At 36.1% G+C, this 24,492-nt stretch overlaps 1 protein-coding gene and 1 non-coding gene across 4 annotated transcripts; both read left to right on the plus strand.

Annotated features, from left to right (window-relative positions):
- The first annotated feature begins 1,867 nt into the window (after window positions 1-1,867).
- SNAPC1 (small nuclear RNA activating complex polypeptide 1) lies at window positions 1,868-24,031 on the plus strand. 3 transcript variants are annotated; one of them, XM_064486008.1, is made up of 10 exons: window positions 1,868-2,053; window positions 5,067-5,226; window positions 5,434-5,574; window positions 6,249-6,353; window positions 11,430-11,588; window positions 13,121-13,189; window positions 13,886-13,948; window positions 16,534-16,684; window positions 21,211-21,307; window positions 23,530-24,031. In XM_064486008.1, the coding sequence occupies exons 1-10, from the start codon at window positions 1,926-1,928 to the stop codon at window positions 23,594-23,596; spliced, it is 1,140 nt and encodes a 379-aa protein (XP_064342078.1). In that variant the 5' UTR covers window positions 1,868-1,925; the 3' UTR covers window positions 23,597-24,031. The 3 variants fall into 3 exon arrangements, with proteins under 3 accessions (XP_064342078.1, XP_031309683.1, XP_064342079.1); XM_031453823.2 differs by having other exon boundaries at window positions 21,211-21,315; window positions 23,532-24,030; XM_064486009.1 differs by having other exon boundaries at window positions 21,211-21,361; window positions 23,532-23,595.
- TRNAI-AAU (transfer RNA isoleucine (anticodon AAU)) lies at window positions 9,990-10,061 on the plus strand. The gene has a single exon. It is a non-coding gene; the product is annotated as a tRNA-Ile (tRNA).
- Window positions 24,032-24,492: the final 461 nt, after the last annotated feature.

The raw sequence follows: 24,492 nt of genomic DNA on the forward strand, positions 1-24,492 counted from the left end.
TATGACCAAAAGATTAAAAAGTTCACTGCACTAGAAATAAAAAATTTGTACATCAAAAGTCACCATAAAGATAATACATAAAAGTAAGTCTCAAACTAGGAAAAGCTATTTGTAATACATATAACAAACATCAATTTAGTATTCATTATTTGCTACAAATCAATAAGAAAAAGCCAAACAACCCAATTGAAAAATGGGCAAAATACATAAACAGGAATTTCATAGTAAAGGAAATATGAATACAGAATTAAAATTTGAGAAGATGCACAACCACATTAGTAATCAGAAAAATGCATGTTAAGACCAAAGTTAGATACCAAGTTTCTGAGATGATATGGCTGAACTGGGAACTCTCATACACTGATAGTAAAGTGTTAATCAGTTCAACCACTCTAGAAAACAATTCGACATTACCTTGTTAAATTTTACATTTGCACCCATTATCATGCAACAATTCCACTCTTAGGTATAAATACTCTAAACTCCTGCAACATATATGTAGAAATCCCGTATTAAACAAACAAAAATAAAGGATGCCCAGTTAAATTGCATTTAAGATAAACAATAATTATTTTAGTTGATCTGAAATTCAAACTTAATTTGGTCTTGTGTATTTTACCTGGCAATCCCACAAATAGGAGACAGATACAAAAGTTTTCATAGAAAAATTGTTTATAATAACAAGATCTGGAACCCACCTAAATTCACATGGGGGAAATAAAGGATAAACTGTATCTTCACACAATAGAATATTAGCAGTAAAAATGAATAAGTTACAGCTATGACAAATAACATAAATGAATCTTAGAAACATTATTAAAGTTAAAAAGCAATTCTAAGAATGTATATTAGAAATTGCAGTACCATTTTCATAAAACTCAAAACCAACCACAACTAAACAATGTATTGCTTAGAGATCCATACACCCGTGATAAAATATTTACAAGAGGATGAGAAACAAAATAAGGTAGCTGTTACCAAGGTAATGGCAGAGGTAGGGGAATAGGTTTGAGGGCGAATTCGCATATTGATGTGATGGTGTTGATCATTTTGGATTCTTACACAGGTAGAAGACGCACAGGTGTTCATTTTACTGCTATGCTTCTTATTCGGACATGTTATATAAGTTTTCTTCTCCATAAGTTTGTACACAAGTAGTACATAAGATATTACATAAAATTTTAAAAAAGATAAATGATGAGACAAGTTAAGTGAGTTGAACCTCCATCTATAGACAGAAAGCCTAATGCTTTTCTATTAGAGAAGCTTGGGGGTGGAATGTGCACAGAAGGCCAATTCAAATAATCAAGTTTATGTAAAGCAGATCGGGTAATTCCTGCTAAGTATTGCGCTAGGTTGCGGTGGTGGTGGGGAGATGTTGACAAGAGCTGCTCAGGAGTGGTTGCAGAGACTGCTAGGGCTACACATTAAGCACCATATTATGCGGGTATAGACTGTAAGAGAATGAGTACAGTCCACTACTCAGTAAACCCTCTTAGATCCTCTTTCCACGTGGGGGTGGGCTGAGGCTACTGCTGTAAAAATTGGCTTCTGAAATTTTTGTATCACTTCAAAGGAAAGTTGATAGTTAAGGGTAATATCAGGTTACATAAGCTAGCCTAACGTAGACCTAAAATCCTTCCTGGGCTCACAGGCCATTTGAGACGTAAACTTCCTCAGCGTCGTTAAATGTCGCTCTGCCTTCTCTAACACAGGGGAACCGCTATAACAGACGCGACAATGCACGCGCAGCAAACATCGCGATATCTTGGGCAGACCCGGTTGGAGGCAGGGCTGAAGGGGCCGGATAATACGTCACGGAGAGCGTGTGCGTCACGTCGTAGGGGCGGGGCGGCGGGGTGGCGGGGCGGCGGGGCCGGGTTTTCTCGGCTACCGGCGCCGGCTGGTGTGCGTGCTTTGCAGATATGGGGACTCCTGCAGGCTTGCAGACCGACTGTGAGGCGCTGCTCAGCCGCTTCCAGGAGATGGACAGCGTGCGCTTTGAGGACTTCACCGAACTCTGGCGGAGCATGAAGTTCGGGACCATCTTCTGGTGGGTGTTTCTTGTCCGCTACCTGCCGCTCTCCCCGCTCAGAGGCGGCGTAGCAGGTTTCTTCCTCCCTCTCCGCTCCGCCGCACCTGGGAGGGCTGAGAAGAGTGGCCGTCCCTGAACACCGCCTCCATCTCCCCTGTGCTTTCAGTTGTGCTCGGCTCCTCGCTTTCCCGGGGCGGTTTCGTTGGCTTGGATTCTATGCTTTTGCGGCTTCCTCCTCAATATGTGTATCTCTACCTGGCCGTCCTTGTAAACTCTTCTCTCCGTCTCCTCAGCCTCACTCTGACCTGGGTCACCAACATTTGCCCCCCGCAACAGTCTTGTTTTCTTAGAATTCCATGTTTAAAAACAAAACAAAAGCATAGGCAAGACAAAATCCTGCATGAGTGGATTAATTTGCCTACAACTACCAAAGTTATCTTTCTAAAGTGCATACTTGATCATGTCACGTCCCCGCTTCCCACCCTCCAGTGGTTTCCATTGCCTTTGGGATACAGCTCAAATCCCCTAGCTGGCAAGACCCTCCGTGATTGGCCTCTGCGCATCGTTGCAGCATCATCTACCAGTCCACTCTGTGCTCTCGCTTTCTGACTCCAGCATCCGCGGTGGCCCTCTCCAGGCGTTTCCTCAGCCTGGAGCTTTCCCCCAAGTCCCTTTGCCTGGCTACCTTATTCTTAACTCAGGTTTCAGCTCAAAAGACAATTCCTCAGAGAAGCCTTTCTTTGCCCTTCTAGACTAAGTAAGGTGTTCGTGTTCTTTTTTTTTTTTTTTTCCTGTAGCACTCTGTGCTTATTCTATCTCTTCACTTTAACCACATTTTATTGTAAGTGTATAGTTCAGAAAACAGTATAGTGTAGTGGTTAAGAGCACAGATAATGGAGCCAAACTGCCTGAATTTGAATCAGAGTCCACTAATTGTGATAAAGTTAAGTGAGTTACTTGCCTGAGCTTCCTTATCTATCTTTCTCTCTCTCTTTCTCTTTCTTTCTTTCTTTCTTTCTTTCTTTCTTTCTTTCTTTTCTTTCTTTCTTTCTTTCTTTCTTTCTTTCGAAGTGTAGTTGATTTACAATGTTGTGTTAATTTCTGGTGTACAGCATGGTGATTCAGTTACACATATATATTCTTTTTCATTATAGGTTATTACAAGGTATTGAGTATAGTTCCCTGTGCTATACAGTAGAACCTTGTTGTTTATTCTGTATATAGTAGTTTGTATCTGTTAAATAAGGACAATGATAATACCTAATATTGTAGTTTTGAGGGTTAAATGAGCTAGTATATGTTAAGTGAACTCTAAAATATATAAATAAATATTCATTATTATTTTTAAAAATTTTCCTTCCACCAGACTGATCTTTGAGGAGAGTGACTAGAGGAATCTGGTATCTGTTAGCATAACACATACAATATTGAAAAGGCTGAATAATTGACTGAATGCATAAGCCCCTGTGATTAAAACGCTATGTTTTGCAGAATAAAATGTAAACACTCTCTTTTTTCTCTTTGTTGATATAAAATAATTACCTGTGTAGTTTGTATATTGCCGGGGATAGAGGATGTGGAGCCATTTGTTGTACAATGAATGAAAGGAGAGGAACTAATTTTTTTAATGGCTACTAAATGTAATGCATTTATAGCTGTATTTAATCCCTAGAGCAACTCTGAGATAAGATGTAATTATCCTTGTTTTATAGATGAAGAAATTGAGGCTTAAGAAGGTTAAGAATTTCTTCATGATCACACAACTAGTAGGTGGTAGAGCAGATACTGAAACGAATATTCTTACAGTTTCTAAAACCCATGATCTTTAGCTGTATCCTTCTTGGGAAAAGTGGTACTTTAGAAAAATTATGTTGGGGTTTGCCAATTTTTAGCTAATGAGGAAGGAACTAAAATGAGAAAACAGGTAGAGACCATTTGAGGAGTGGTGGATTTTCTTTAGAAATTGCTTTAGTTGCCAATACTGTAATATGTATTTTGCATTCTTTAGTATATTTATTATTTGAAGAGCCCAGGCTTTGGAAGTGTCATGGAGTCTGCTTTCTTACCCAGCTCCTTCTTTGCTTTGGTGACCTTTACTCTGCAGAATTGGGAGGAGGAGGGTGGGTCACATTGTACTGTGGGTCTCTGACTTTTTCACCTTGCTCTCTCAAGGACAAATTAGGATTACTGTGACTCGTTGAGGGCATTGGGGGAAATCTTCATTATGTATTAAAATGCATACATATTTTCTTTTAATTGAAGTACAGTTGACTTACAGTATTATGTTAGTTTCAGATGTACAACGTAGTGATCAAATACATGATGAAATGATTGACTGCAAGTCCAGTAACCATCTGTCACCTTACAAAATTAATGTATTATTGAGTTTATTCCTTATGCTGTGTATTCCATCCCTGTGACTTACTTATTTTATAACCGGAAGTTTGTATCTCTTAATCCCCTTTATCTATTTTGCCCACCCCTCCACTTCTCCTCCCCTTGGCATCCACCAGTTTACTCTCTGTATTCATGTCTGTTTCTGTTTTGTTTATTCGTTTATTTTGGTTTTTAGATTCCACACATAAGTGAGACCATACAGAATTTGTCCTTCTCTGTCTAACTTATTTCACTTAGCATAATACCTTCTGGGTCACTCTGTGTTGTCAAAATGCACATACTTTTGTATTTTATTTGTAACATAACCATAGTTATTTTAATATATTAAATATTTAAAATTCTTAACCGGTAATAATTTGTAACCCCACTCCTTTTGCTCCCCTTTTGCTCCTCAATTCAGTACTAAAGTTAATGATTTAGGAAGACGCATCATATTTATCTAGTGGATCCCTGTGCCTGGGGGTAAGCAGCACAGCAGAAAAATAGGTCTTTGTGCTTTAATCATGAAAGGATCAGGTGTGGGATGCCCATCCAGTTTCTAGCAGGTGCTATTTAAGCAAGTATATATATACCTCTTCTAGTTTTTGTGCATTATTTTTTTAGAGTCATAATATATTTTCTCATTGTTTTCTAGTGGTAGAATGAGAAATTTAGAAAAGAACACATTTACAAAAGAAGCTTTAGCTTTGGCTTGGCGATATTTTTTACCTCCGTACACCTTCCAGATCAGAGTTGGTGCTTTGTATCTGCTGTATGGATTATATAACACCCAACTGTGTCAACCAAAACAAAAGGTAATACTTGGTGAGTTGTTTTCTTCCAGCAGAGATATGAAACAGGTACAATATTTTCAGAGCAAATTCACTTAAATAGAAATGCCAGTGTTTCAAAATTATAATTATATAATTATATAATTTTATTATAATCAAAATTATAATAAAAATCTTTGTGAAAAAAGATTTACATTTACTAACAACTTTTTTTATTCCTCTTGTTGGCAGATCAGAGTTGCCCTGAAGGATTGGGATGAAGTTTTAAAATTTCAGCAAGATTTGATAAACGCACAACATTTTGATGCAGCTTATATTTTTAGGAAGCTACGACTAGACAGAGCATTTCACTTTACAGCAATGCCTAAATTGGTATGTTATTCAAAATAGATTGGTTTCAAAATGAGAAATTATGCTTCATTGTCTATAAAGTACTTCAGCCTTCGGAAAGTGGAAAGAATATTACGTAGTTTCCAATACTTGTAGAAAGTCTTCAATTAAGAGAAAATGCATTCTGATTACTTTTTTTTTCTTTTTTGCAAACAAAAATTCAGTCTCTGCTTATAAATGCAGTGTTTCTGGGTGCTATCTTAAGCAGATCATTAGGAGAGGGAATTAGATTGGGTATCTGCATCTGCTTACTCCTTTGTTCAAACATCAGAGAGGCTACTGAAAGGACTGAGGGATTTTAATGTTGGTTTAAAAGTTGAAACTTCCACTGATAAAATACATATTTCTTCAGTCTTGAGATAGTTTCAGACATTAGATTGAAAGAACACTTGAACTGCAAGGTTCTATTTCTGGTTCTGCCATCAGCTGGCAAGTCATGTAACTTCTCTGAATCTCCTTTGAATTTGTAAGCATATGGCCTGGCATCTTAAGGGTTATTTCAAAAGTCTAATAGTCTTTGGAAAATGGATTATTTAATAAACATGTACTCAGAGCTGCTTTTTATTCATCCATGTTTACAGATAGACAGTTTTTACTGCTGGCTTACTTATTTCAGTACTTAAAATAATCCTTTAAAAGACCCTCTTATTATTTAGCTGTCATACAGAATGAAGAAAAAAATTCAACGAGCTGAAGTTACAGAAGAATTTAAAGACCCAAATGATCGTGTAATGAAACTTATCACTTCTGATGTATTAGAGGTAAGTTTGCTTTTATGTTTTTGAAATTAAAAAAAAATCATTTTATTCTTACCTATATATTGAGGTTGTATCTTTATCTACTGGATATTGAACATTTTTCTAATGCTTTTAACCAATCATAGAATGCTAGGTGTCAGGAATACTGCACCCTAAATATATCAAAATTTATAGAGTAAATCTTGAAACACAATGAGAAACAAAAAGATGTAGAAGATTGGACTTGGACTAAGGGACCTTTAGATTCAAATACTGAAACCACCATTTTTTTTTTTTTTTGGTTGGGTGTAGCTAGTTAGGTTTATTTCTTTATTTGTTACTGGAGGTACTGGGGGTTGAACCCAGGACCTCATGCATGCTAAACATGTGCTTTACCACTGAGCTATACCTACCTCCCCCGCCATTTGTATTTGACTTTAGATAGGTCATAAAACAAGAATTTAAAGTGACTTTATTTTTATTATTATTTTTTTAACAATATGTGTTTGTTTCCTAAGTTCCTTTTTATAACACTTATGTAAAAACCCACCATTGAAACAGTGAGGCTATTCTGATAAAACAAAAATTTGAAACCAAGAATTAAAGATAAGCGGTATCATCTTAAAAAAGCTTTTCCACCTAGTATATTTTGCTATTTTATTTGAGTTGTGCAGTATTGAGAAAAATCTCCTTTTGTATGGATAAGTAGTGATACAGTTTTACCTGAGTAGAAAAGTTGCCCTGAGGTTAAAACAAAACCCCACTAAAGGGCTACAGTGATACATTCCCTTTTTAAAAGAATGGATTCATATATATACATCATGAGTGTGCTTGAGCGAGTGTGAGCAGGTGGGGGGCCTTGGTTTCCTCCTCGCTGATATTAGGATTACAACCCTTATTTCATCCATTTGTGAGAATTGAGACTGAATTACGTCTGCAGAGTGCTGAGTGTGGCATATGGCACAGAGTAGACTCAATAAATGTTACTATCTTTTCCCCCAACCCCATTCAGTCTTTCTCTTTATCAGGATTGAAAGAGAGGTCAGATCTTTGCTCAAATGTTTCTCTGCTCTAGATGCTGCCATGTTCTAATAGCTTCAGCTGTCATGTTGCATCTGTGACTTTTTAACTCAGGTAGCAGATTGATTTTTGTAAGCACTCTGGGTCTGCTCTGTATACTGGCCTTATTTTTGAGCAAGAATTTTAAAAAATTAATTAAATATTTAAATTGAAGTATAATTGATTTACAGTGTTGTGTTAGTTTCAGGTGTACAGTAAAGTGATTCAGTTATATACATATATATTCTTTTTCAGATTCTTTTCCTTATAAGTTATTACAAGATATTGAATATAGTTCCCTGTGCTATACAATAGGTCCTTGTTGTTTATCTAAGAATTGTTAATCTGGGCCCATGGGTGGCCTTGAGATGGTCCCTGTATCCCTGTCCCCCCTAAATTGTATGAAAATTACGGTATGTGTGGACGCTTGGTTAGGGTGCGGTACCCTAACCACCTTCAGATTCTCAAAGGTGCTTGTGTCTCCCAGAATGTTAAGAAGTACTGAATTAGAAGGAAATTGTTTACTAAATATCTAAAGACATAGTATTTTGCAGGAGCTGTACAAGATTGTTTTAGATTATTTTATTCTTCTTAACAAAAGTTATTTTAAACAATTTCTAATTTTTTGTTAATTTTTCTTAACGTAGGTGTTTTTATCCCTGATTTAAAGTTGAGAAAAACAGAGGCACAAAGAAGTGAAGTTAGGAAGTGAGGGAGCCAAGGTTCTGTATGGCTGCAGTGCCTGTTTTTTGGACAGGAAAGGTCTTGTCTGAGCTGGGATGGAGTGAGAAATACATCAATTGCACACACCTAGTGAGGTATAACAAGAAATAGGATCTTTGCCCTCTAGCAGCTGAGTGAGACAGAGGTGTGAGATTACATGTAGAAAAATGTGAGAAAAGAGCTTTGTATAGTAGAAGGAATTTGTATTTGGTATTTTTGGCAGAGGGGAATCATTTAGAAGGTACTGGAGACTGGAGAGGGAGACTTAAAGTGTATATGTAGGTTTGGAGTCAGGAGCCAGTTAGAAGGGGAGTTTGTGTCGAAGAGAAGCAGCATGGTCCCTGCTGTGGAGGAGGTGGTGGGGCTGTGACAGGAGCCTGGCGGAGAGGTTAGCCTTGAGCAGAAGGCACATTTCTTCCTTTGAAACCTGAGGGAAGGAGGGGAAAATAGATTCATATTATTGGTTGTGAAGAAGCAGAAGGCATCAGACCCAACAGCCTGAACTTTAAGAGAGGGCCTCCTGTGGGAACCAAGAATTGAGAACGTTTGGAATAGCTATCGTAGAGAACGAAAGATTTTGGGATACCAGGAAGGGTTTGCCAAGAAATACGGATGTGAACTATAAAGAGAGAAGCAGAGAATGTGTTAGAATAGCCAGACATTGTTCTTATCAATATTCTCCTCGTGAAAAAAAGATGATTTGAACCCAGTTGGTTGTAATTTTTGATTGTTGACTAATTTGGTGGTAGAATGTTAATTTTTTTTCAACATACCTTGTTAAACATGCTCTTTCATTTTAAGCTCTCTTGCTCCAGTGTGTTGAATTAAAGGTTCTTCTGTTAAATAAATTGTATATGTCAGCAAGCAGATACGGGAGATTTTAGAGAACAGAGCTGGGGTGATGCACAAAGCCATATTCTTTTAGGGTGATTGCAGAGGAGGGTCAGAAGGGACAGGCTATGGAATACCTATTCATGGAAGCTTCTAGAAATGGCGCAGTCTGTGTGAAGGCATCCCGACTTTATGTCACATCTTTGGCTTGCCGCAGATCTGCTTTGAGAGCCTTTTCCTTCAATACCTGTGTTGGCTCTATTTCTCCTATCCTCATATATAGCCTGTGACTGATTTTCATTGGTAATCCTTAAATTCTATACTTGGCTATTTTCCTTCTACTTCCTGCAAATGTATTAAATCTTGATGTCAGCATACTTGAATTCTGGTCATGATTCTGCCACTCATTAGTTCTCTTTTGTGGTTAAGGGGGCCTAATAAAACAAGGGAATAGAATATTGAATCAAAATATCTGATTTCTTTTTTTTTTAATTGAAGTATAATTGACATACAGTATTTTAGTTTCAGGTATACAACATCATGATTCAATATTTGTATATATTGCCAAATGATCACCACAGTAAATCTTGTTAACATCCATCACCATACGTAATTACCATTTTTTAAAGGCATCTGATTTCCAAATCTAACTCTCCTACTTAAATATGACCTTCGGCAAACCATTTCATTTTTGAATCTGTTTCTTCATTTATACAGTTATAATAATGGCATTACATGTTGAGTATTCACCATTAGCCATAATATAATTTATTTCTACCCTGGCAGAGACTAACCGAGCCCCATTTGACCTGACAGAAGGAGAGTCTGAATTAGTATCATGATTTAATGTAGAATATGCAGCAGGCCCATTTGCCCTGTTCTTTATAGCTGAGTATGCCAATATTATTATAATAAATGTCTTCACCACTATATTGCCAGGACAGTGCCAGGAACTATGCTCGATGTTTTTTGTATGTTATCTCACTAATCATCATAGTAACCCTTCAGAGAAGGTGGTATTTTCCCAATTTTAAAAACAAGGTGGGGGAGGGTGTAGCTCAGTGGTAGAGTGTGTGCTTAATATGCACAAGGTTCTAGGTTCAGTTCCCAGTACCTTCATTAATTAATAATTAAAAAAACTAATTACCCCACCCACCAAAAGAAACTACAAAAAACAAAGAGAATTAAATAAATAAATAAAAACAAGGAAACTGAGGCTCAGAGAAGTTAAGTCATTTGCATAAAGGTACAGATCCTGGATTTGAATGTCCATATATATAAAGATGAAAGTCCATACATTATCTTTTCTTTCTTAATCCTTTGACTTTTGTCTCATGTCTTACATTATACAGAATACTTTGATGTGTAAAACCTCACTTAATACTTTTATAGTAGATTAGGTGTCTTTACTTCATTTTGTACAGTTGTGGATTGTGATTCTAGACTGAGGGATTTGCTCAAGGTCACAATCTAACAAGTGACACAACTCAAGCTCAAAATCAGGTCCAGCTAGTGGTCTTTGCTCTGTACTGTAGTGCAGGTAAAATAACAGGAATCCAGCACAGTGTACTGTATAAAAAGGTAGGGGCTCCCCATGTCTGGACACTGTTCCTCACTGAAAATCCTGCACATGTGAGCACACACCACTCCTGAGCAGTTCCGGGTTCCTTGGAAAGATGTTGATCAAGTCCATCAAAATGTAGAGACACATTAAGTAACTTGTCTTGGAGATGACGCAGAGGTTGCAGTGATCTTCTGTGTTGGAGTGTCCATAGTTCTCAGCTGGTCTTGAGCCAGTCCCAGAGCTGGTTTTATGTGATTTCTTGTGTCTGCCTACTGTATGCTGTCTTTTTCTTTACCCCATAGACCTGCCCATTTGGCTGGAGGTTTTGGGGGAGGAAGGTCTAATTAGTAATTGATGCCTCAAATGGTGTCATAAATCACTGTATTTCATATAATCCTGAATCTTAGCTCTGAAGTAATGAGGAAGCTTACAGGGACAGGCACAAGAGCTTTGAGATTTGTGAAAGTCAGCACATCTCTGTGGCGGATTGCATGAACTTTATTAAATAGGAATTTCCAGCTGATCGTAAAGAACTATGTAAATATCCTGCTGTGACAGCATGAAATAAAAATGTGATCTTAGTTATCAGTAGTAATATTTAAAGGTATACTATACTACAAATAGTTTTTGTCATATTTAGGAATTCAGTCTTATGTTAACTAGTCTTTCCCCACGTCTCTCCGTACATTGTATATTCACTAATGTTTGTTGAGTTGAATTTGATGATTTCATACGTCTGGAAAGCGGCCTCTTCGTTAATAAAGTAGTAGTATTTTACATGATTTTATATTATTTTCAATATACTGTAGTATGTTATTCCTTATCAACTCTGTCACTTTGGAAGATGATCTTATTTTGTTTTGGTTTTGTGTTTAAGTTTCTCCTCAAAAATTGAATTAAAAGACTCATCTTTTCACCTTCAGGAAATGCTGAATGTTCATGACCATTATCAGAGAATGAAACATGTAATTTCAGTTGATAAGTCCAATCCAGACAAAGCCCTCAGCTTGATAAAGGATGATTTTTTTGACAATATCAAGAACATAGTTTTGGAGCATCAGCAGTGGCACAAAGACAGAAAGGTTTGTAACTGCTTCTTTACTGTCTCACTTTGGGTTTGCATTATTCCTGACTGCCTGATGTGGGTGATGATGCTGAGAGGCAGCCTGGCAGCCTTGTTTACTGGCTACTCCCTGTGAAGCTAAGATGCGGACGGGGCTTTACTTTTCTCGTTCCAGCTTTGGCAGTTAGTAGCTGTGTGATGTTATTTAACCTTACAAATGGATTTTATATAGAATTATATAATATATAAACAACTAAAATTAATAATAATTATATAACATAAATAATGTCCATTTATATATAGTTTACATAATTATAGAAGAATAAGTAAGTAATCTTGGTATACCATGGATTTATTACAGTCTTTATAATTTATCATTTCCAGAGGTTGCACACTAGCAGTCTTTGGGTCAAATCCTGCACACGCTTTTTTTTTTTGGCATAGTATTGTTCCTAACATTTTAAAAATTGAATTGATTACCAACATTTAAATATTTGTGATTTTAACTTAAAATTCCAGACATCCTTTAGAACTTCTTTTTTAAATGAGAGGTTTGGTAACACTGGTCCTACTTTGCTGCACAGCAGCAGACAGCTAGACCTGAGTGGTAGCTTCTTCCATTGTGACAGGGCACATGCTTCCCTGCTTACCATGATTTCTACCTGGCTTGGTTTATCCATTGACAGATCTTATCAGCACAAATCTTCAATTTAATTTTCTGGTTCAAATACTGATGGTAGAGCTGCCCATATTCCATATTACCCTTTTCAGTTGGAGAAGCTTTTTTACTCTGGAAACCTAAAGGCCAGCCTTGCTAAATTTACCTTTGAAACTACTACTCCATTTAATTTTACTAAGTACTTCTAGGAAAAAAAATGAAAAAACAGATCATTTCTGATTTGCTATTATGTGTTTGATAATGTGTTTGTGTTTTCACAAATGCTAAGTAGGGATTGTTATATATTATTTGTCAGAAGGATGTGTTGCTACTTTTTGGCTTACATAAAGGGAGATAGCTCAAAACTCAATTTTAGAAAAGATAAATAAGGAAAGTGATGAGGACATGACAGCCTTGGGAAGAAGAAAATAGTTTGCTTCCTCTTTGCACATTTATTTTAATGAGAGTACATTTTAGAATGTTTGAATACTCTTAAGTGCTGCAAATGCGTTACACAGATGACCTAGGCATTTAATATAAACATCTATTAGAAAACTCTCTTTTAATAACTCTCTTTAATGAGCGTTACAAAGGCCTTTGAAAACCTGAAGGGAGGAAGAATAAACTAGTTTTCTTACTATCACATAAAGTGCATGTTATTCTTTATTAGTTTGGAGGATTTAGGCTTTTTTTTGGTAAGTTTTATAACTATTCTGAAACCTTACCATGATCTTCATGTTAGGTGGTAAACCATGCTGCAATTCTGTGAAATATTCTTTTAGGTTTTCAGTAATTAAAAGTAAATGATTTTCATTGTTCTGAAATTGATTTTCAGTTAATTTTTTGTTAATTTGAATTGTAAATATGAATATATAACTTTTTTGATCTTACAGAATCTATCCTTGAAATCTAAAGTTAAAGATGGAGAAGAAAAGAGTGAAGGAAATTCACAAGGATCAGAGGTCAGAAAAATTCCGTATATGATTGCTTGTGGGGCATTAGTTTGGTTAGCTTCTTTTCATTTCACGTGTGGCTGTGATTCTGTATACTAAACATAATGCGCTGTGGTCCGTATTATAATACATATCTCAGAAGATTCTGTAACAGGTTCTATGAAGAGCTAGTCTGTCCTTCACTGGAAACCTGTGAAAGACCACATCAGGTGGAGACTGGGAGTGAGGATATTAACAGTTTTCCGCAGGAAAGGGGAAGGATGACTCTGGAAGGTGCCCTCAGCCCTTATGGGAGCAGAGTGAGGCTTTGGTACTACTGTGTCTTTTCTAACTTCCTGTCAGCCTTTCAGCCGGGGTGGAGCTCAAGCTTCTGTTTACTGTACTGGTTTCTGCCTCCATAGTTTTCATCCGTCTTAGCGGATGAGGCAAGGAGGCATCTTTGGGCACAGGCAAATGAGGAGGGAATGGCCTAATCTCCAAGCCTCTCGTTCATTTATCCCCCTTAAATCCTGAGTGAGAACAGTTGGGAGCCGTGGGTGTGTTACCCTGGCACCTGTTGGAGTGTGTCCAATAAATGTTAGTTTCTTTTTCCCTGCCTTCTGTCTCACACCTGATTTCTAATAAAAAAATGGTTGGGAATTCATAATTTCACTTAATGTTTATGTGTTTTGACCTTTTCCCCTTCCTGTTTATTTTTGCTTGCAGAGATGTGAAAGGGCAGAATCATTAGCGAAAATAAAATCAAAGGCCTTTTCAGTTGTTGCTCAGGTAAATTATTTATTTAATAAATAATTTAGAAATGTACTTGATGCTTTTTTATTTACATTTTAATTTTTTCATCAAAGTAATACCTGTACATAGTTTTAAAAATCTAGTAATACTCAGTGGCTCATATGTTCCAACACGTTACTGCGGTGCCACGTCCTGCCCCCGTCCTCCTCATCTTAAGAGGTGGCCCTCTTCAACTTGTTTTCTTTTAGTTATTTCAGTGTTTATCAGGAATTTTGAAGTCATTGTTCTTTATTGTCTTCTGGCCTCTGGTATTGCTGATCGTGGAAGGTTTTAGAATTTTCTCTTTATCCCTGGAGTTCTGGAATTTCATGACAGTGTACCTTGGTATACCTTTTTTTCATCAGTGTCCTTAGCTCTCATGCTGGTCATACTTTGGATCTGATAGCCTTCAGTTCTGAGGAATTTTTTGTATTGTTTCTTTGGTAGTATGCTTTGCTGCATTTTTGTTCTTTTTATTATTTCTCCTGACATTTTTTTTCATTACTAAGATTTCTTTGTTGTTCTGTGAATCTTTTCTTACTTAAAAAATGTATTCTTCATTATTATAATTTTTTTTTTTCTGGTTGCAATAGGTTTATCTGTTTGAGGATGTTAACTACAGTTTTTTTTTGAAGTTTCCTCCTTTTCCCCTAGAGTACCTGGTTTTGTTTACTCTGTCCTCTGTCTTTCACTCAGTTGGCTTTTTTCAAAGTTTTGGAGAGTCTCAGGTCATATTTAAAAGTGGTCATGTGGAGAGAGAGTTTTTTAGCCTCAGTGTTTTTCTTGGATCTAGTCATTTTTACCAGGGAGCAGGCAGGCTTCCATTTCTTCGTCTTGGGGAGGAAAGTGGTAAATAAGCCAGCGTTTGGGGAGCCTGCAGAGAATCTGCCAACAGGCTCGTTCCTTATGGAGGTTTCACTCAGCCTCCCGATGTCCAGTGGGAGGCTTTCTGCCCTTCCGTAGCTGTACCAGTTTCCCCAAGCCTTCTGTTTCTCTCGTTTAGCCCTGCTGGAGAGCACACCTCCTGTTTCCTGCAGGAAGAGATCAGTTCAGCTTTGAGGCTGGGGAATGGGATACTGTTCCCTATGCAGGGTTTTCGCATATCCACTCATTTTTCAGTCCCAATTCTGATGATGCCAGTTCTGATCCACCTGGGTCAGCTTGCCTTACAGTAGCTTCCTCAATACAGGCAGTTAGGTTTCAGCTTTCTTCATTCTAAGTCAGCTCTTACTCTCCCACTTCCAAAATTTTGGGCTTTTCTGTTTACAGCTGCATTGTATCCTATTATTTATGTTTTGTTAGTTTACTCATTGTTATTCCTTTACCTTCATTTTAGTCGGGTTTCAGGAAGGAGCACTGATAAACTTATGTGCTTAATCCGTATTTTTTTTTTCTGGATTTTTTTCATGAATCTAAGAATGTCTTTATGCAGTGGGAAATTACTGTCATTTTCTGGTTGTAGAAATAAAAAGGAATAAATGAAAAAATTAAAAGTGACTCTAGATTAGTTAAGTGTTATGTATTTGCTGTGCCACAGTAAATTGAGTGCAAAGTATTGCTGAATGAAAGCACCAGGGACAATAAGGTAATTATCCCCAATTCTTTTAAACCAGAACTATTTCCATATCATATAGGCTAATTGTTGCTTAATATATTTCTTAAGACATTATGAAATACTTTAGAAGAAATTATTAAACAAATTATAACCCCTATAAATTTTTATTAGAGTATGTCATTGCATAGTTGTGGTTTTCTGATTATTGAGGTACAATTAACATACAGTGCATGGCAGCTTTTAAACCATTGTTAATACCTGTATCACATGTATGACATTAATTGAGAACTCCTGTGTTAGTCAGGACTCTGCTTAAGCTAAAATAAGGGAATTCACTGATGGTGTAACAGAAAGTCCTTGGACTGTCCCTCCGTGCCTCACCTTTTATGTTGCTCTCTCTGTCTTTGTGGGCTGTTTGTGACAGCTCCAGCCTTGCATGTTCCCAGCTTTAGGTTCGGTGGAAAGGGAGAATTTTCTTTCCTAAAACTTAAACAGAATTTTAAAATTGAGTTAGGTCAGCTGTGACACAGATCACATACCCACCCCTGAACAAATCACTGTGGCCATGGGGATGTGAAGCTAATTTTGACTGGATCGGGGCTTTTAGCCATTCATGGAGCCAGGCATAAAGTAGTTCCACTTGAAATACATGGTGCTAACTAAGGAAATAAAATGTTATTAGAAGAAAAGGGGAATAGGTTATTAGGTGGTTTAAAAAAAACAAACAGACTTGTCCTTTACACCTTGATGTCTCAGTATGTAACTATAACATTTTAACCCAACAAGTTTATTTTATACTCAGTTTGAGTAGATGATGATGACCACTGCAGGGAACTCTCCCTGTTGTAAAGATAGGAGTATAGACATGTGACAGGTATTAAGCAAGCCAGTGTAATGGTAGAGTACTTTATGACAAGTATTTCTGTAACTCTTTCCTCATCTTTGATTGTGTATTTTGTCTTTCTCTAAATCATCATTGGATTCATCTTGTGATTCACTGTGGTTAATGGGATTTCTGACTCTTTAGGCATCCAAGTCAAGAAGGCATCGTCAGGTCAAAATTGACTCTTCTGACTCTGATTCTGCATCTGGTCAAGGACAAATCAAAGCAACTAGGAAAAAAAGAAACAGAGAAACACTGAAATCGGCAGGAAGGAAGACATCTTCCAGAAACAGAGGTAACTTTTTAAAGTCTTTTTGAGACTTAGAAAGGGAAAATGGGTGTTTGCAACCTCTCCTCACCATGTTTTCTTTATTAAAAAGAATTAGATATTTGTTTGAGAACCTTGTGAGATTTAATATTAAAATAAATAAGTTATCTTAGATTCTTGGAATCTTATTGCTGCAAGGGACCCTAGGAGTCATCAGATTTGTCATTTCATAGGTGATGAAATTTAGGCCCATAAAGATTAAATAACTTGCCAAAAGTGATATAGATAATTATAGAATCAGTCTAGAATTATCCAGAGCATACTTTATTGGTATTTTTTTGTGTGAATCAAACTTATGTGTAGAATAAGGTATAATAAGTAATAAATACATTGTATAAACCATATTTTCTATTAGCTGCACTAATTAAGCTGTACCTACTTTTCTTTTGAAATAGTTTATAAAATTATCTTTGGTATTTGGTTTTTAAAGAAGTAACTATATATGTCAATAGTTTAATTTTTAAACATTGCACACATAATGTATATTCACCTTATATGAAGTTGGAATCTGATTAGCAGGCTCAGGGAGAAAAAGGAGCACTAGAAACAGTGGATACTTAGTGCCTCATAGAAGAACCCACTCCAGCTACTGCAGCAGTATATGAAGGTATATTACAACCTTTTAACATGTTTTTTTTTTTTCCCCTATGTTGAGGCAGTAGGGGAGAATTAAAGTTAAATACCTTTAATCATAGCCCAGATATGATTCAGTTCCATAACATAATGCTTGTAGTGCACTGAGAATTCAGAGTTGGAGATACCACATTTGTTAAGGATAATCAGGAAATAACTTCAAAAGGAGAATTTTTTTTTAGTTCTCTTTACAAAGCTAGCAGATGTGAAGAGCACTTGTTAGACCAACCTCACTGATAAGTATTACATGTATCAAAAGAATCTCAGAGACAGAACAGCTAGACTGACTGCAGTCATTCTAGGATGCAGGGATGGTGCACTTAGGAATCTGTCAATATAATTTACCATATAAATATGTTAAAGGGAAAAATGGGAACTCATTTTAATAATTACCCAAGAAGACATATGATAAAAATCCAGCATCCATTCTTGACTAGAAAAAAAGTCCTCTAGATTTAGGGAGTCAGCAAACTTTCTGTAAAGGGCCAGATAGTAAATATTTTAGGACCAGTTGGAACCTTCATTCACTTCTGGTGGGAAGCCAGAATGGTATAGTCATTCTAGAAAACTGTGTGGCAGTTCTAATAAAGTTAAACATATACTTACTATGAAACAGCAGTCCTACCTCTTGGTATTTACCCAAGAGAAATGAAAACTTGTCACACAGAAATTTGTATGCAGAAGTTTACAGCAGCGTGTGAGCAGTCCACTCTGCCTGGAGTGTAAAGGATGTGCTGAAGAGTTACGGTTCATGGAGAAAAATATGTTGAGCATCGTACTGTGAACAGGCTTTAAATGTGGAACCAAGAAGTTTGGACTTGATTTAGTAGGCAGACTTCTGAGCAAGAAAGTGGTATGACCAGCTTTCTTTGAAGAACATCAGTCTGGGAGTAGTATGGTAGGTAGGTGGAACAGACTGAACATAGGAACACTGAGCACAAGGCTGTTGGGGAGTAATGAGGATCTGGCCAGGTGCTTGAGCACCTACTGCTTGTAGGAATTAGACGAGCAGACTAAGAGAGGAGAGCCAGTCGGTATCTCCGGGTGACCAAATATAGAGGCTGATTGAGAGGGATGAGAAAGGATGCTTAATGCCTCAGCAGCTAGGGGAATGCTGGTAACTTTAACAGAATTAGGATCACAGGATGAAGATTTCATTTGGGGGAGAATTTGCTGCAATGTGCCTTTCCAGGCTCAATTCCTGTAATAGCTGTCTAGAACATAAATAGGTGCTCAAGTATATTGATTGGGTTTACCTATGTTTGTATTATTTAAGCTTAAGCTATAGCTGTTCACCATTCCTAGAACACAACATCAGTAATAGTAATGATGATGTATGAGGGTGACGATGATTAACAGCTGTTATTTGTGGAACACTTATTATCTGCCAAACTTTTTCACATGTCCAAGGTCACCTAACTAGTAAATAGAGCTGAGACTTGAATGGCAGTCTGTCTGAATCCAAGACTGAATCCTTAACTGCCATACTTGCTAGCTCTCAAGTAACTGGAAATACGGATTTGGAGCCCCAGTCAGACATACGGTTGAATACTTGTATTCTGGCTGCATGTCTAGTGATCGTGTGTGTTGAGATGAGCAGTGGTCTGTTACTTAGAATTGCATCCCACATGATCAGCTTTGAGCATAGTAAAACTGTCTGCCTTGACACGCTCTTGGGAGCTAGTTTTGTGGCTAGCTGAGGTTAATGATTTAGATGTCAAAATCTCCTTTTTAAAAGTTCATTCAGGTTGATATCTTTCTAAAACATACTAAATTCTTCTTTATACATTTCTTATTTTCTTTGCTGTGCATTTATCATTTTTATAATTAGAAAAATACTGAAGTGTATGTATGTGCTGTTATCCAGAACAGTGGATCCTGCACATAATTTAATTTTCCCTTTATGATTGAGGGTTGTCATGAGCATATTACTTTACTGGGTTTTGTAATATAAGGATCCTATCAAGAAATATCCAAAGTGTGTTGGGCAGTTTATCGTTACACTCACGGCTTCGTGCTGCAGTCCCTTGTCAGTTCTTAACGTTTCTCTGTCACGTTTGTTGTGGTGGGTGTCTTTTTTCTGTTCTCAGTGTGCAGGCTGGTAGCAGTTTTTTTCCCCTTTTGCTGCTGCTTTTTAACTGTAATGGTTTAAGAAACTGGTCAGCCATTCATTCCAGTTTTATGTAAAATAAATGTAATTAGGTTCTGCATAAAGGCCTGAGGAACATATCTATGACTGAGGTTCATGAGCTTTTATTTATATGTGAACTTTGAGATAAACATATTACAGTGTTGTGTGTTCACTTCTTGGTCCTGGCTGCATGATAGGCGGGTAAAGCATTGTATTTTGTTTTTAAAAGCTTTTAGAGAATGTTGCTTTCATTTTGTGAACTTACTGATTTAATGTAGAAATAGGTCTCTAAGATGCATTTAATCCTTATGTGATTAGATGAAGGTTTGTTTCACGGCTGACAGGTTTTAACTCAGAAATCCTTCCACTTGACATTGTTGCATAGATTCAGTTAGGTTGTAAATGTGGATTTTAAAAAAATCATTAATAGTTGATATGGATGGACATGACTACAAGATTGTGAAGACAGTATTAGTAATTTTGGATAGATTGTACTGATTATAATTTTGTGAACAACTGAAAAATTTTATAGTTTCAAAACCTCCCCACCTGCCAAAAAAAGTGATGATTCGATATGGAAATAGATTTCCTGAAAGATTATCTATCATCTTAAAAAATCATGTAAAAATTATTGTAGTTAATACTAAAGACTTCCAAGTAAAGGTAAAATTCTATTTTAATAACTTGATGAGAAATTGATATTATTTTATTAAGTTTGAACTGTGTTTAACATGGAAGCTTATTGCAACAGTTTACTCAGCTGTATCTTAGAGCAATCTATTTCTTCCCTAAAATCTGCACCCCATTAAGATCCCAGCATAATGTGTTCAGAGCAGAAAGCTTAAACTCATTTTCATTTAATTTCTTGCCTCCTGTGCTGGCAGGTACTTATTAACATATATACTCTGTGAAATGCTGTGTTATAAAGTAGTTGAATCCATATTTGGTCATTTACTGTTTGTTGAGGACCTGCTATATGCCAGACACGCTTCTAAATGCTGGGGATACATCAACTTAAACAAACTGGAATCTATCCTTGTGTAGCATACATTGTAGTGGGAAGAGGCAGGCTGTACGCAGACAAATTAATATACAAGGTATCAGGTGGTTAAAGTGTTGTGGAGAAGAATAAAGCATCAGAGGGAGAAGTGTGTGGGGGCTGCTGTTGGGACAGGGAAGTTACATGCTGAAGGAGACCCGAAATGACATTGATATTTGATAATTTGATTAGGATATTTCTTCAGGCAACAGAAGGTTACTGTAGAAAAACTCCAATGTTTTGGAAAATGGAAAATTCCTGGCAAATTATGACTAAGGGAAATATATCTTGTAGAGCATCTGTGGTGATACAAAGAAGTATGTCTGCTTCAAAAACAAGGCTATTAAATTTAGAATTACATTTGTGGTTACTTAATAAAGTTGAAGTAACACACATGATTATTCCCTGATGTCTGCAGATATTACCTGTGCTGTGTGTAATAAAGATGAGTAATCTATGTTTGGCTAATTTATTTCCCTTTTCCTCCATTTTCTTATAGATACAATGTATTAACACTTTTATAAAGATATGTTTTTTAATATGCATATTTCTATTTACCATTACAGTTTTTTAGCTCTTAGTTTAAGTATCTAATCTTTGTTATTGAAATAATATCATTATTTGTGTAGTTTTTTCTCAATGATTAACATTCTTTGTTTTCATATAAAATCACTTTTCAACTGTTTCCAGGTGGCATGCAGAATGTGCATAAGGAAGATAAATCTCTGAGTCTGAGTATGCCTGTAATTACAGAAGAGGAAGAGGAGAATGAAAGTTTTAGCGAAACAGATACAGGTGAAATTTTGTCAAACTACTTGTAGAGCGTCAAGGTTTAGAACCTGTGAGTAACATGGTCGCCTGCGCGTCCCTGTGATGCTTTTATCTTTGGCACGTTGGAGAATTTTAGTGTAATCGTACTCTTAATCATGACACTTAAAGTAAATGATAATCCAGTGAATGAATGGGTGTGGAGAGGCAGCAGTCAGTCCAGGTGAGATGTGATGGATAGGGAAAAATACCATTATTATAGGTGAATATTCCTAATCGTGAGGGTGTCTGAAATGTACTCCTAATAAAGGGCAAACCTCACAAAATATGAATTTCTGGATATAACTTTAAAAAGATTTTATTGTTAAAGATACTTTATGTCATGTTCTAGTAAATGTAAAATTTTCACGTAGGAAATGGTGCTTGTAACGAAGTGGTCAGTGGCACAACATGAATTAAAATAGTTACACCTTTTAGTGTTGCTGTGGTTTTCATAATTTGTTTATACTATTTATTAAACAATAGTTCAAATAAGTATGATCTCTAGTAATAATTGTAGTAATTTAGAGCATAAGTTACATTTAGCAGGCTAGGCTTGATAGTTGGTAATCCATCAATGATAATGAATATAATGTGTATTAAGAATATGCCTAATGTCTTTTTTCATTATGGCTCTATATTCATTCGGCAAACATTTATTGAGTGCCTGCTGTGTTTCAAGTGCTTAGCTAGGTACAGGAATATAAAGATATATAGTATAAGAATGTAAGAACCATTTTATTTTGATCACAGTGATTGTAGATCTGAGCACAGTGAGTGGCTCCTAGTGGACATAAGTAAATCTCATTTAATGAATCAGATCAGTCTGTGCCCCAAAGGACCTTACAGTTTAATGTGGGAGAAGAACAACTCAGTACCTTATGGTAAAGAGAAACAGGGTGCTATGGAAGCATGCAGAAGACAAAGACCATTAAGCAGAATATTTGTTCCTTCAGAAATCTGAGTGCTTCTGTGATTGGCTTATGTCGGCATAGAACAGTCCTTTACAGTCTTGTGGTGAGTTTCAGACAGCAGTCGCTTCCTAGTTTTGTCCGGTGGCTTTTTTTTGCAAATAAACAGTTAAACACATATACACCCTGTGGCTGCCTGGCAAGTCCTATTCCAAAATCTATCAGCTTGTGATTTTTTAAAATTTGGTTTTTATTAAATCATAAATACATATGCACACAATTTTACAATTCAGTTTTATAATACTTATTATAAGAAGCAAGTCCTCTGACTCTGACTCCCATTTCTTACTCCCAGAGACAACCACTTTTAATTCTTTACTAAGTATTTTGGTCATTACCTCTGTATTTCTAAGTAACATGTTAATATATGGGTACTTCATATTTCAGTTCTGTGAATTATCTGTTGACTTCCCACTGAGGAGGGTGAGGATTTAATTCTCTTGAAAAAAAAATTTTTTTCCCCTTATTTGAAGTGTAATTGACCTATATCACTATGTTAATTTCAGGTACACACCATAGTGATGTAATATTTCTCTACATTACAAAGTGATCACCATGATATGTCTAGTTACTATCTATCACCATACAAAGATGTTACAATATAATACTTTTATATATTCTTCGTATTTTTTGTCTTTTCTCTAACTTTTCCTGTCATTCTCCTTTCGATTTTCATTGCTGGGGAATACTTTTTTTTACATCTTCCATAATTTTCATGTTTTGGTATCTTCTGTTATTTGCTTTATTTTTTAATGATCTGTAACTTTTGGGTTCACAGCTGTTTTTAGACGGACACTTACTTGAGTGTTGGTTATGGTGTTTGTCATGGCAGCCAAAAAGATGTGTGGTCCTAGTGTTTTTGGTTACATTGTCAGTTTTAATTGAGAAGCAATTGAAATCTTAGTCACTTTCTCTTAGCTCTGGCCCAGGTACCTTCCAGATCTGGCACATTGGGTCCATGCTAATTATAGGGAGGGCGTACCCACAGGAAACAACCTTGGTGTATCTTATTATGAAGTAGGATTTAGGATGACCAAAATCTACATTGGTAAGTTTACGGCTGCAATACCATTTTGAGGGAAAAAAATTGTTGTATGTCAGACTTAAGATTTCTTGTTGTATCTTGGCTATGCAGGTGTTCTTACTGTTATACCAATCCATATAGTTTAAATGTGTGTTACCAATTAAGTACTATTTTTTAGACCTGACAGACTTCTTAATTTATGTTTTTAGAGTTGACTGCATCCAAGAGGAGAAGAAAACTCAAAACAAAGAAGAGCCTGGTGTGGAGTTCTTAATTTTGAGCTTTCCAATAGAAGAAAAGATTTATATTTTGTGTATTGAACAGGAAGACTGAAAGTATTAAAAATAATTCTTCTGGGAAGCTGTAGGTATTTCTTTGAAATGGCAATACTTTAGTTCTAGAATAAAGGTACAAAAAATAAAATAAGAATTTACTCTAAAATTTAATTCTAACATTTTATTTTGTGAAATATGCATAAATGAAGATAAAATTTGGATTTAGAGTGTAATAGAAATAATCCTTTATTTGCAGGTTATTGCTGTTTCCTACAACTTTTTGTCTTAGTTCTTTAATGGTAATATTAACTATTCTATTTAAAATCTTTTTTCTTGAAGTATTGTTTATTACATGTAAATAGCTAATTATTTTGTATCTAGAGTTTGGTAATGGATTTGTTTATGGTGTATATTAACTACTTTATATATTGTTAAATACAATAAAGTTTTTGCCTTATTTGCTTTATTTTTTAATACATGAAACTTATATGGTGAGTAACTTATGTGGTTGTTAAGTTAGGAAGCCCAGTTTCTACTTTTGTAATCAATTAAGTATTCTTTAGTGCTTGTTTTAAAGCTCCCTTTGGCCTCACATTTCTGTATGTATGTATATATGTATGCTTGTGTATGTATAGATATATGTATATATGTGTCCATATATGCATACAATATGATTAGTCAACACACTAAGTACAACATTTAAATACTGATTATTTCTAATAAGACCTTTAAGAGTGGTAATATAAATTCTGAAATGTGTCTATGGTACAGAAAGTTGGTGCTCATAGAAAAAAATTCTATGGCTTCGTGAATGTGCCTCCATTAATTCCTCATTCTAGACATTTACATGGAGATTGCTTCAGCCGTGCTGTGAGAACTGCCCCGGCAGCAGACT

This window comes from Camelus dromedarius, chromosome 5, assembly GCF_036321535.1.
Source record: "Camelus dromedarius isolate mCamDro1 chromosome 5, mCamDro1.pat, whole genome shotgun sequence".
Lineage (NCBI taxonomy): Eukaryota > Metazoa > Chordata > Mammalia > Artiodactyla > Camelidae > Camelus > Camelus dromedarius.

Excerpts from the sequence above, each read along its gene's own strand:
- SNAPC1 (XM_031453823.2), top strand. The coding sequence starts at position 1,926 with ATGGGGACTCCTGCAGGCTTGCAGACCGACTGTGAGGCGCTGCTCAGC. Across the intron at positions 2,054-5,066 it reads AAGTTCGGGACCATCTTCTG|TGGTAGAATGAGAAATTTAG; the intron begins GTGGGTGTTTCT and ends ATTGTTTTCTAG. Across the intron at positions 6,354-11,429 it reads TCACTTCTGATGTATTAGAG|GAAATGCTGAATGTTCATGA; the intron begins GTAAGTTTGCTT and ends TTTCACCTTCAG.